Source organism: Solanum dulcamara, chromosome 5 (genome assembly GCF_947179165.1).
Source record: "Solanum dulcamara chromosome 5, daSolDulc1.2, whole genome shotgun sequence".
NCBI lineage: Eukaryota > Viridiplantae > Streptophyta > Magnoliopsida > Solanales > Solanaceae > Solanum > Solanum dulcamara.
The window spans coordinates 16,146,226-16,158,283 of record NC_077241.1 but is presented as its reverse complement, the minus strand read 5'-3'; the positions used below and the strand labels follow the sequence as shown (position 1 = coordinate 16,158,283).

Below are 12,058 nucleotides of genomic sequence, written 5' to 3'. Positions count from 1 at the left end.
CAAAAGCAATAGTTGAGGGCCAGTCTTACAACGATGGCCGACAGAAAACTTCTCGTCACAATTGAAGTAAAGCCCTTTCTCCCGGCGACTCTGCATCTCAGCTTGAGATAGACGCTTAAAGGGAGGAAGACCATTAGAGGGCGTTGCCAGCGCAATTGGGGCTGAATGGGATGTTGGTGTAGGCAATAAGGGTTGGGTTCAAGCGAAGGCGGGTAGGGGCGGCCCCTTCTCAACTATAATATGTTGCTCCTGAATATGGGCTAGGTTAATGACTTGGTCCAACCGTGTGGGCTCATGAGCGGTAACAATAGTCAAAATATAGGGTCGAAGGCCCGAAAGAAAGCATTCCACCAAAAACTCCTCAGGCAACGTCATCATTTCATAACAGCTTCAAAACGACGCCGAAAGTCTGCAACAGTAGAAGTTTGCATCATCTTAGAGAGACGACCTTCCGGCGAGAGGACATCATCAGAAAGGCCAGAAGAGTCCGAGAAAGAACCATCGGGAGCTTTGAGCGTCGAATACGGCGGCATGGTAGTCGACAAGATGTAAGCACCAATGGAACAGTAACGATCTCAAGTAGTATATTATAAACAAATACTGCCAATTTGATTACAATATAGCTTAGACTTGAAGGAAACAAAAACAATACAAAGCATTAATAAAGATAAAAAGGTGATGAGGATGAGAAGAACACAGGGGTGAGAATAAGAAAGTGCTATAACTTGTTGCCTACTCTAACTCATCCTCATTTTAGCTATTTATACTAACTCCCAGAACCAGCGTTGCCCTTCACGTGATTTGCCCGAGTCATCACATAATCAATTAATTTCTTAGGCACAGTCCTCATATGCGTGTTCTCCTTGGTGCCCCACTCGTGTTATCCATCTCAACAGAATGTGGGTCCACAGCAAGTACCTTTTGAAGTTCAGATTGAAGAAAGCCTTGTACGGACTGAAGTAATCCCCTAGAGCTTTGTTTGATAAATTCTCCATACTGATGATTTCTTTTGGTTACCAATAAAGCAATCACACCCTTTCATAAGACATCAAAAGGGTAAACTCTCTCTTTTCATTGTTTATGTTGATGACATAGTAATGACAAGAGATGACAAAGAGGAGATGACGCGAATGAAGTTGTTAGCACAATAATTTGAGATCAAAGATCTTGGGAGGTTGCAGTATTCCATGTGGATTGGGGTTGCTAGATCAACAAGAGGAATCTTTATTTCTGAAAGAAAATATATTCTAGATCTCTGAAAAGAAACTGGTATGAGCCAGCAAAATCACCTATTGAAAACAATCACAAGTTATAAACATGGGTTGGAAGGGTTAGTTGATAAGGAGAGATAATAGAGGTTGTTTGAAAGACTCATTTATCTCTCACACTAAACCAGACATTGCCTATTCATCAGCTTGCTAAGTCAGTTCATTCATGATCCTCATATGCAACCTGTCGTTCGCATTTTCTGTTATCTGAGGTCTGCTCCAGGGAAAGGATTGCCTTTCTGTAAACATGGTCACCTCCTGATAGAAGCTTTTTACAGACGTGGAATGGGTTGTATGTTTAGATGATAGAAGTTCTATATCTGATTACTAAACATTATAGAAGGGAACTTAGTTATTTGGAGAAGTTCAAAAGTAAACTACAGTTGCTAGATCAAGTGCGGAAGTAGAATACAGATCTATGACCCAGGGTGTTTGTGAGCTTCTTTGGCTACAAATGTTACGGGAACACTGAGGTTATTCAATAAAGGGGAACTTTCCTTGTACTGCAAAAATAAAGCCGCAAGCAATATAAGCTCAGAATCCATTTCAATATGGTCCCGAACAAAACATACTGAAATTGATCGTCACTTCATCAAAGAGAAAGTTACTAGTGACTCCTTGAGTTTGCTTCATGTACCGTTAGAAAAATAGCTAGCAGATGTGCACACAAATGGCCTTTTGCAAGTTGGACATATGCGACATGTATGTTTCAACTTGATAGGGAGTGTTGATTATGTTAATTAATTAGCATGATTTAGGTCATATTATTTTTCCTTTTCCTAGCGCAATTATAGGAATAAGATATCTTCTTTTATTGTAATTATTGTCTTTCTTTTATTGTAACCACCACAACCCCTAAGCAAGAGTCAGATAGTTCCCTCATGATTTTTTACAGTCGTGAAACATAAGCACACCTTCCTATCAAGACACATCCAAGGACAATGCATGAAGTGTCAATAATGGAGTCGTGGTCAAGGCAACCTTAAGCTTTTGAAAGCTTGCCTCACAATCATCTGACGGTTGAAATTGAACTCCCTTTGAGCCAATCTAGTCAATGGTGTTGCCAAAATTGAAAACTCTCCCACAAACCGTTTGTAGTAACTTGCCAGGCCTAAGAAATTGCGGATATCCGTTGGACTAGTATGTTTAGGCTAGTTCTGAACTGCCTCAATCTTCTTTGGATCTACCCCAACCTATCTCTAGTTACCACACTACCCAAAAATGATGTCGTGTCAAGCCAAAACTCACACTTGGAGAACTTGGCGTAAAGCTTTCGTTTCCCAAGCGTATGTAGGACAATCCTTAGGTGCTCCTCGTGTTCCATCTCGCTACAGGAATAGACTAAGATCTGATCAATGAACTCGATCAAATATATCAAGATATGGCTTCCCACCCATCCTTAAAGAAAGCCAGGGGCATTTGTAAGCCTTAAAGACAAATCATAAACTCACAGTGACCATATCTAGTATGAAATGCAGCCTTTCAGATATCCTCTTTGATTCTCTTGGTGATGTGATATTCCCACCTCAAGTCAATCTTCGAAAAAACAAACTGCACCCTGTAACTGGTCAAACAAGTCATTAATGCGAGGCAAAAGGTACTTGTCCTTCATTGCACCTTATTCAACTGCCTATATTCAATGTACATGCACATAGAACTATCTTTCTTCTTCACAAATAACGTCGGTGCCTTTGAAAGTGAAACACTAGGCTGGATGAAGCCTTTGTAAAACAAATCCTGAATCTGCTCCACTAACTTTATTTAGTGGTATAGAAATGTGATGAACCTCTGACAAAGAATCAAAGCTAAAATCTTTGTCCTCATCAAGTAAAACACCCAATAAATCCTAAAACAATTTATCAGGAAACTCGTAATTTGTCGAATTGTCTCAAAAGTCAAAAAAACCCATTCTAGTTTCCATAGCATAATTAAACATGTCAAACACCTTTTTCTCAACATATATCGAACCTTTCAACATAGTTTTGAATATCCCCTTTGATTATCATTTTTTCATAACTTTCATGTGGCTAACTGAACTTCCTTGGTTTATTCACACCCAAGGATGAATGAATCAAGAAACGCATTCCATCTCATTATGTTTTTTGAAAATGAAACATAAACGTATTAGAGAATAGTTAGTAGTTCATTAATGAGATGGAACTACTAACGATTCTCTTATATGTTTATGTTGTAAGACTATACTAGTGATCCAATGATGTAATGGGATGCTTCTCTACCAGGTTACTGCGATTCAAGGCAAATTCCTCTTACTATGTCCATGCTTCACAATGAAATCTTTAGGAAACGTTATACCTATTACATAGGTAGTCTCACTAACGTTACTATTAACCTTCTTGACTTAATCGTCTATTAACTGACTATAACATTGCTCCGACTTTAGTCTAAGCTATGATCCATATCAAGGCCTATCCCCACCAGTAAGACATCGTTGCACCTCCTGCAACATCAACCATCATTGTTGACTGGACCAAGGAACGTGTTTCCAGCGTCATGTGCAAAGGAAAGATAGAGCATAGAGCATCACTATACCTACTTCAAGTTTTATAATGGAGAAATTTAAAAGAAGGAAAACTATCTAATATGCCCTTATTGCCTCCTTTTTGTAAGTATGGTAAAAAATATAATCATAAATGAGACTATACTAAGATGAAGTTGTTTTATAAACATCTCCCCTTATTTTATATTTTCTAGAAATTTCTATAGTTTTATGTAATTTCATCTTTTTTTATTACCTATTCCTACTATATTTGTTTTATAAAATACAACAACACATACCAGTAGAGTCCCACAAGTGGAGTCTAGGGAGTATATGCAGACCTAACTACTACCTTGTCAGGTAGAGATGTTGTTTCCGAAGGACCCTCAGCTTAAAAAAAACAAAAACACAACATTTGGAAAGACATAAGCAATAGCGAGATACTAAGAAAATAGAGGCATACGAGACAAGTAGTAATAGAAAACTAAGAATGAGAAACATGGGGAATAGTAAAATAATAAAAATATCAAAAATAATACTAATACTATAGGCTTCTACCCGAATCCTCAACCTCTACACCCTCCTATCAAGGGTTATGTCTTCGGTAAGTTAAAGGCCCATGTCTTACCCGATCACCTCTCCCAATACTTCTTCTCCTACCTCTACCTCTCCTCAGGGCCTCCGGCGTCAACTCATCTTCTCATTGGGACGTCTTTCATTGCCGAACCATCTCATCCTTGCCTCTCGCGTCTTGTCCTCCACGGAGGCACTTCCATCTTGGCCCGAATATCTTCATTTCTGACTATATCTCTCCTAGGAAGCCCATATATCAAGTAAGTCTACCTTACGCCCAACCCCTTGAAGCAGATGTCTTGCCCCATATCAGGTAAAATGCTTTGCCTTGCGCCCACTTCTTTAAAACACTACTCCATTTCTATAATCAACTTTTCATTTTGACTTTATTAGCTAGGTCAAAATCCCCCAATTAAATCTTTTGAATCCAATAATTGCATACTCAAAATTTCTTAAAGTTTGAGTATATTAATCCATGGATGATTGAAAATCATTACCTCAATAATTTGGATTGAAATCAATCCAAGAAGAAATCACCCACAAGCTTCTCTTTGAAAAAAAATAGAATAAAACCAAATATGATTTCATCATTGTTTTTTTATACCTGGGTCTGGTCTTCATTTCGATCGCGACACCTAGCCACGCAATCGCGCTCAACTTTAACCCTCCGCTTACTCAGACCATTCACGTTCATAAGGCATGATTGTAGCAGGTCAACTTGCTAAGCTTAACTTATATAAATATTTTGATTTATCAACTTTTTACTTTGAGCCTACCCACATGCTTGACTACTTTTTTTTAAACACGTATAATGATAACAAATATTCTTAATATAGGAGAATTATTCATAGTGATTAGAAATACTTCATCCGTCTCAAAATATCTTTCATATTTCTTTTTTACACGCTACCTAAAAAAATATTAGTTAAGAGATAATTTTGGCTCGTTTATCTTTATTTGTGTCTTAATATATAATCTCTCTTCATATTTTTTACTTTGTTGAGGTGTTTGTAGTTTTTAAGATCAATTACTACTAAAATTAAAATGATAATAAATAATTATTTTTTTGAATTCTAAAATAGCAAGTAATTTGAGGTGGAGAGAATAACATTCTACAATTTTGGTAAGACCTATGCCTATTGGATTCTTGGATGGCTATTTTGTTGACCAACATTGCAAGTCCTTTTATTTTCGCCTGTGTTCAATTTTTTTCTTTTGAACAATCATAAAGACCAAAAATTTGATACGTACACAACTCCTATCAATATCTAAGCTCTTATTTCAAGAAATACTTCTTCATAATTGATGATTTAAATATGTTTTCCTTCACTGTGTACATTGATGGCACCTTTAGGCTTAAGTAATGTTAATATTCAAAGTTACCCATTTATAATTGGATATTATCCATAGGGGAAAAAAGAAATAAAAAAGGAACTTGCATCTTACTTTTATTTACAAAAGATATGAGGGAAGATGTAATTATAATCAGCACAGACATTTCAGTGATGTACATTTACTTTTACCATCATTTTACTTTAAAGTATCCCGCAATAATAACTTGAGGGAAAATTGGAAAATTAAAAAGGCAGTGTCTCTTCAATTGAATTCCAAATAAAAGCAATCAAATTTACAAAGTAAAATAACAATGATACAAGATGAATAAAACATGCATAAAGATGAAATGATGAATTCATCACATGTATGTATGGTAGGATATGATAGAAGTCATTTTATTTAGCAAATAGTATCTCAAAAATTAGTTTTAAGTGTTTGGTAGGTGAGTGGAACTAATAACAGATTTCCTATAGAGAAGAAGAGTTCAATTTACATAAACACACATACAATTGGAAGAGGAAATAGAAGGAAATTAAAATGGAAATTTTAAGAATATGGTTAAAGGCAGTAAATCAAACTAAGAACATTTAAAAATTGTGAGAGACAATACAAAAGTGAATGCCAGATAATTCATACATACCGGGGCCAACAGTGAAAAGCAAATTAATGTTAGGAAAACCAAAACAAAGAACAAATGAAGCATTTTAGATTCTAATACATGTAACCATTCATTTCTCTAATGTAATAGTAGTGACGTTTTAAAATATCACAACACCTCTTCACGATGTCTTTTTTTAACAATTAAATAGAGAGTTTTTGAATAAGGAGGGTATTTTGGTAATTTAACATTTAAATTTAGAAGCTCATGATAGATAGATAAGCTGCTAACGTATCTATATATCTAAAAATCTGTAAGTGTTTTATTACAAGAAGTGTCCCCGTGTCGAAGGCGTTGAATTCCCAAATGTCCTTTAAGGTGGTCTAAGTTTATTAGATTGTCATAAACAACTTTACAATGTCTTGCAAACTTGATAAGGAATCGTGTATCATTTTCAATGATTAAAGCGAATGGATGAAATAGGTATCCTAATACTTTGTATTTAGAGTGGAAGAATTAGCACAGGGAAAAATGACCAGCCCAACCCTCCCAATTATTAACTTAGCCCATTTGACCCGTCTAATTTAGCCCACCTAAAAGTTGGACTGATATGTAGCCCAAATTGAACCACGAGAAATCTCGTCAAAAACTTTTTAAAAGGAGCTTTTTATATGTTATGCATAGCCATAATAAATTGAAGTTTTATTAAGTAATTAAACAAATTATAAGGAAAAAAAAGAAATAAAAACTTGGTAAGAATTGGGTTGGGATATGACCCATTGTTTAGCCCATTCTTTGATCCATACCAAGTAACCCTTGGCCAAGTTAATGTCTTACCCATTTATTGGTTCAACCATCTTGACCTGAACAAATTACCCCAACTTGCCCATTTGACACCGCTACTCTGCACGGTGGACATTCCAATTTCAATTATATCACTAGAACACAGAATCCCTTAAGCATGTTCTACGTCCAGTTAAGTTTTGCTTTTTTGGGATAGAAAGGTGAGGCTGGGGTGATCTTGAACCATAAATGTGGTTTCTTCTCCTAGATGTAAGTGTTGATTCCAGATCTACAAAACACATGCCCCCTTAAGTGCCCTAACTAGTTTTACTCTGACCAGGCTTCGAAAAACTTAAGAGATCACCAATTTTCTCGAGAATCAAGGGGTCAAGAGCCTAATCAGGTCCCCTCACCATACCTTGTTGATAAGAGGTTAAGTAGTTACCGATGGTTGCACAATTTAGGTTGGGATGAAGTGGTATCAGAGGTTCACCGGTCTTATGAGTTATGAGCATTGTTACCTTTGAGAGGCTACATGGCTTATTAGTAAATTCCTTTATGGGAACAAATTTGGAAAATGACAATTTCGTGCTGTTCATTTTTGATGCTTTAGGGAGAGATATGTGCCAAACTTAGAGGACTTTTGGTATTTTACTCATTGCTAAACCTGACATTCTACTTCGCATTTCAGTCCCTAATTCTTAGGCTTTTTTCCCTTGAAGTCATAGACCAAATAAGGCATATCTGTCCAAGAATTTAATCTCTCTGCTGAGCTACGGAGGAGTCCAGAAAGAATTCTTTATGGAGATTTTGGGAAGTGCTCTGGAAGAGACCAAACAAGTATATTTGAGGAAACGTGCAGCTCTAAAAGGTAATAGAAGAATCAGGTACTCCTATTGCATTTAGCTTCTTATTTTGATAAGTATTGTAACATAACCGTGGAATCACCCATACTGCACACTTATATTCTTCAGCGTTCTTTTGTCGTAATATGGTTACTCCCTCAGTCATAGAAAGGTAGGGATGAATAAGTGTCCAACTATTTCTGTCACTATCTCTCATTTAATCTGTGAAACCTGTCAGAACTTTTTTGCTGAGTCATTTCTTCAACTCTTCAAATAGTTGCTATCAACTATAGAGAAATGGATGATGATTGTCTAACAGCAAGGATGATATCATCTGGGATACCTCTCAATGAACCTCATCTCCATGCTCGCTTGTCTAGGCTTGCAAAGATTGAAAGAACAAAGCTTAGAGGAGGAAAGCTTCCTATAAGTGACAGTTTTTATCTTATGGGAACAGCTGACCCCACTGGTGTACTGGAAAGCAATGAAGTCTGTGTTATTCTGTAAGTAGACTGAAAGTCATTATCATAAATTCCTACTTCACCAATGTATTTTTGTTTGTTGCTTCCATCCATGACTTTTTTCTGTCTGCCTCCTTCATCTTTTAGACACTGTCTTTCTGCCATAACGTGTAGCAACTTAAATTCTTTGTTTTGTAAGTTTAAAAATGATAACTGCAGAGAGATGCTGAAAATGTCGTTTACCATTATTTCGAAATTATATTATTTTCTTTCAAAGAGAATTTAAACTTTGAAACATGATAATTAGTTTAGATTCTGATCTAGTATGCTTATTTTAATATTCTCATTTTATGGGGAATGTCTCAGCTTCTGATCCCTTTTTCATTTGTGCATTGCAAATGCAGAGATAATGGCCAAGTATCTGGGCGTGTTTTGGTCTATAGAAATCCTGGTCTTCACTTTGGAGATGTACATGTGATGAAAGCACAATATGTGGAAGAGCTTGCAGATGTTGTTGGTGATGCCAAATATGGCATATTTTTTTCAACTAAAGGTCCAAGGTCAGCTGCCACTGAGATTGCCAATGGTGACTTTGATGGTGATATGTATTGGGTTTCCATAAACCGTAAGGTGGGTTTTCAGTTTGTTTTTCTCAAAGTTACTTTCTGGAAGGAAGAGAGCATACTTATTGTTACATCCCACATTGATTGGAATTTAAAAATGGATTTCCTTGTATAGTCTTGGGCAATCATGAGGTAGCTTTTCAGTGGGGTTATGTCCAATGTCCAATTCTTATGATGACATCAAAATCAGGCCCATCCCAGTTCGTGGTTTCGAGGTGTACTCGATGTTGGGATCCCATATTGTATTTTCTATGCTCTAGATGTCTAATCTTTGGGGGGGGGGGGGGGGTTGTGGTGTGTGTTGAGTCCCAAATTGGTGTGGGAGGTGCAATTTGGTCTCTTTGTATGGTCTTAGGCAATCTTCATCACATGAGGTAGTTTTTGGGGTTGAGTTAGGCCCAAGGTCCATTTTCTTATCATGGTATCAGAATCAAGGTTTATCTCAATTTCTTGGTTTATTCGATGCTGGGTATACCGGAGGGTGTAAAATTATATCAGTTGGATATTTAAAAATTGGTCTCCTTATACAATCTTGGGCGATCCTCCCCTCATGAGCTAGCATTTAGGGTTGAGTTAGGCTCAAGATCCATTTCTTATCACTTACATCTGTTTCATGCTGGGTATTGGTTGTTTACTAGAATTTCTGACTACCTGTCTTGGAGGAATACGGTTGTACAACATTTGGTTTTTACCTTTCAGGTAGTAGATTCTTATACAACAAGTAGACCATGGAGTCGCATGCATTCAACTCCTAAGGCAATCAGCAAAAAGCCTAGTGAATTTTCAGCTGATGAATTGGAATATGAGCTTTTCAGGCAATTTCTGGAAGCAAAGTCTAAAGGGTATGCTTACAAGTCTGCATATTTTATTCTGATGTTTAATTTAAAAAATTCAGTAATCTAAACTCCATCATTGTTTCCGGAGAGCTTTTGACGTGTCATTCTCTTCAGAGGAATGCCTTAACAGGCAGAGAAATGTTTTTTTGACATCCAGCAAGCTGGCATGTTTTCTAGTTATATTCTCTGGGATTGGAGAAACTATTCTAGGTGGTCGATAATGGGAATTGAGAGAAGTACAAGACCAGTAATACTACCTCCTAGATGGCCTGCTGAATATGCAACCCTTATTGTCAATTGCTCATCCTTTAACACAAAATTCATGATTGAATCTGAATATTTTGAACAATCTTGTTTTTGTGATACTTCTAACCATAGCTGACATGTTCATTTATTAATTGTTCAAAATTGTTTATAGCTTTTCTTCGTTCTTGTTCCTGATGTAGTCTCTTTCTGCTGTTTCAGTGCCAATATGTCTCTGGCAGCTGATAGCTGGCTGGCATTTATGGATCGTCTTCTGATGTTGCGAGATGATGATGTGGATGAGATGCATAGCTTGAAAGGGAAGATGCTCCACCTGATTGACATCTACTATGATGCATTAGATGCACCTAAAAGCGGGAAGAAGGTTATAGTTTAACTTAAATTCTGCCCTCGACTTGGTGGCTGTATTTATTTATCTATTTCTCTAACTCTCCTGTTATGATACCTCAAAATCTTTATGTTTGAACCAAAAAAGTTTTACCACCCGCCAACCTTCCTTTCAAGCTTGAATGCAGAGTTTAACACATTGCATGTTATTCTGGCAAGACAGGTTAGCATCCCTTGTGATCTGAAGGCAAACAAGTTCCCCCACTATATGGAAAAAGGGAACTCCTTCAGTTATCATTCAACTTCTATTCTGGGTCAGATTTATGATCATGTCGACTCATATCCAGATGAAGATTTGTGTATAACAGGTTATAGCTCCCCTGTTTCATGCATAAGATTTGGGCCTGTGTTTCCAACCGTTTTTTATAGTTTAAGAAGACCTATTGTTGCATAATGTTTGGGCTTATGTTTTCCATGAGACTATAGTTTTTGTTCTCTTTGTGCTTCATGAAACACAAGCTTACTAATTAATTGATGGATGAGGTTATATAATTTTTGTGCTGTCTTGTTTAGCCAGACATCTTTTGTTTATTATTAATTGTTTGACAAGAAATAACAAGTGAATCATTCATTGATGATTAATCAAATTGAAAATTATAGCAGTTCAATGATCATTATGTTGCTTCTTTGTTGTGTGTAGAGATCTCTAAATTGCCTTGCTTTGAAGTTGTAATCCCTCAAACATGCATGGCATTGTGGAGAGGAAGATATGAAGAGTACAAAAAGGATATGACAAGGGCCATGAACTTAGGTTGTGAAGTCAGAATCACCTCTTGCAATGAAGTTATAAAGAAGTACAAGAAGGTTAGTTTTCCTTAATGTCAACTTTAAGTCACAGAAATTGTCATTGACAAATATGAAGTTGATTTCTTGCAATGCAGTTGCTCTATGGTGCTGTGGAGTTTGAACAAACAGTAAGAAAGACTGAAGACATTTTCGACGAGGCCCTTGCAATATATCATGTAACATATGATTATGCGAGGATCACATACAGCATAGACAAATGTGGTTTTGCTTGGAAAGTAGCTGGTTCTGCTCTTTGCAAGATCCACGCACTGTATAAGAAGGAAAAAGACTTGCCCATTTTGCCATCTGTTTTGCAGGAAATACTGTAGACGTATTGTAACTTAGTAGGATACAAACATTGAAGTGAATGAATACCTACTTAGCATTGTATGTGATGACGTCCAAATTTACTTCTCAAGTATAAGAAAGTGTACACAAGCATAACAATATAGTTAGCCTAGTTATGAGTCTCGGTTGATTCTCATAGGAAACTATATCTAGTACAATTAAGCTAGTTAGAAATTTTTACTAATTAAGCTAGGGTAAATAATATTTAATAAATGATTTTTGATTTAACAATTAACAAAGATAAGAACTAACTAGAAAGTGCGAAAAGTGCTCAGGCTCCTTAAAAAGTAAAGAAAATCAAGGGATATGAGAAATTGGAATCAACCAACATCAAGAATGATACATCGTATCTAATTATTAACTACTAATTAATCATGCGTCAAGTAATTGTTGGGTTTTACATCGTTTATTCTTCTCATGTGGATAAATAAAGGGAAAATAACAGTTGTACCCC

General features: G+C 36.4%; 1 protein-coding gene across 4 annotated transcripts in view; it reads left to right on the top strand.

Annotated features, from left to right (window-relative positions):
* Positions 1–11,646, top strand: part of LOC129889065 (probable RNA-dependent RNA polymerase 3) — a 33,234-nt gene extending 21,588 nt beyond the window's left edge. For 3 of the 4 annotated variants that reach the window (XM_055964180.1, XM_055964178.1, XM_055964179.1), the window contains exons 12-19: positions 7,777–7,925; positions 8,177–8,402; positions 8,765–8,990; positions 9,683–9,825; positions 10,285–10,447; positions 10,634–10,778; positions 11,111–11,274; positions 11,352–11,646. In XM_055964180.1, coding sequence (XP_055820155.1) covers positions 7,777–7,925; positions 8,177–8,402; positions 8,765–8,990; positions 9,683–9,825; positions 10,285–10,447; positions 10,634–10,778; positions 11,111–11,274; positions 11,352–11,585 — 1,450 coding nt within the window. In that variant the 3' untranslated portion in view covers positions 11,586–11,646. Of the gene's footprint in view, positions 1–7,776; positions 7,926–8,176; positions 8,403–8,764; positions 8,991–9,682; positions 9,826–10,284; positions 10,448–10,633; positions 10,779–11,110; positions 11,275–11,351 lie in introns of those variants that run through there. The other variant, XM_055964181.1, reaches the window with a different exon arrangement.
* The last annotated feature ends 412 nt before the right edge of the window (positions 11,647–12,058 follow it).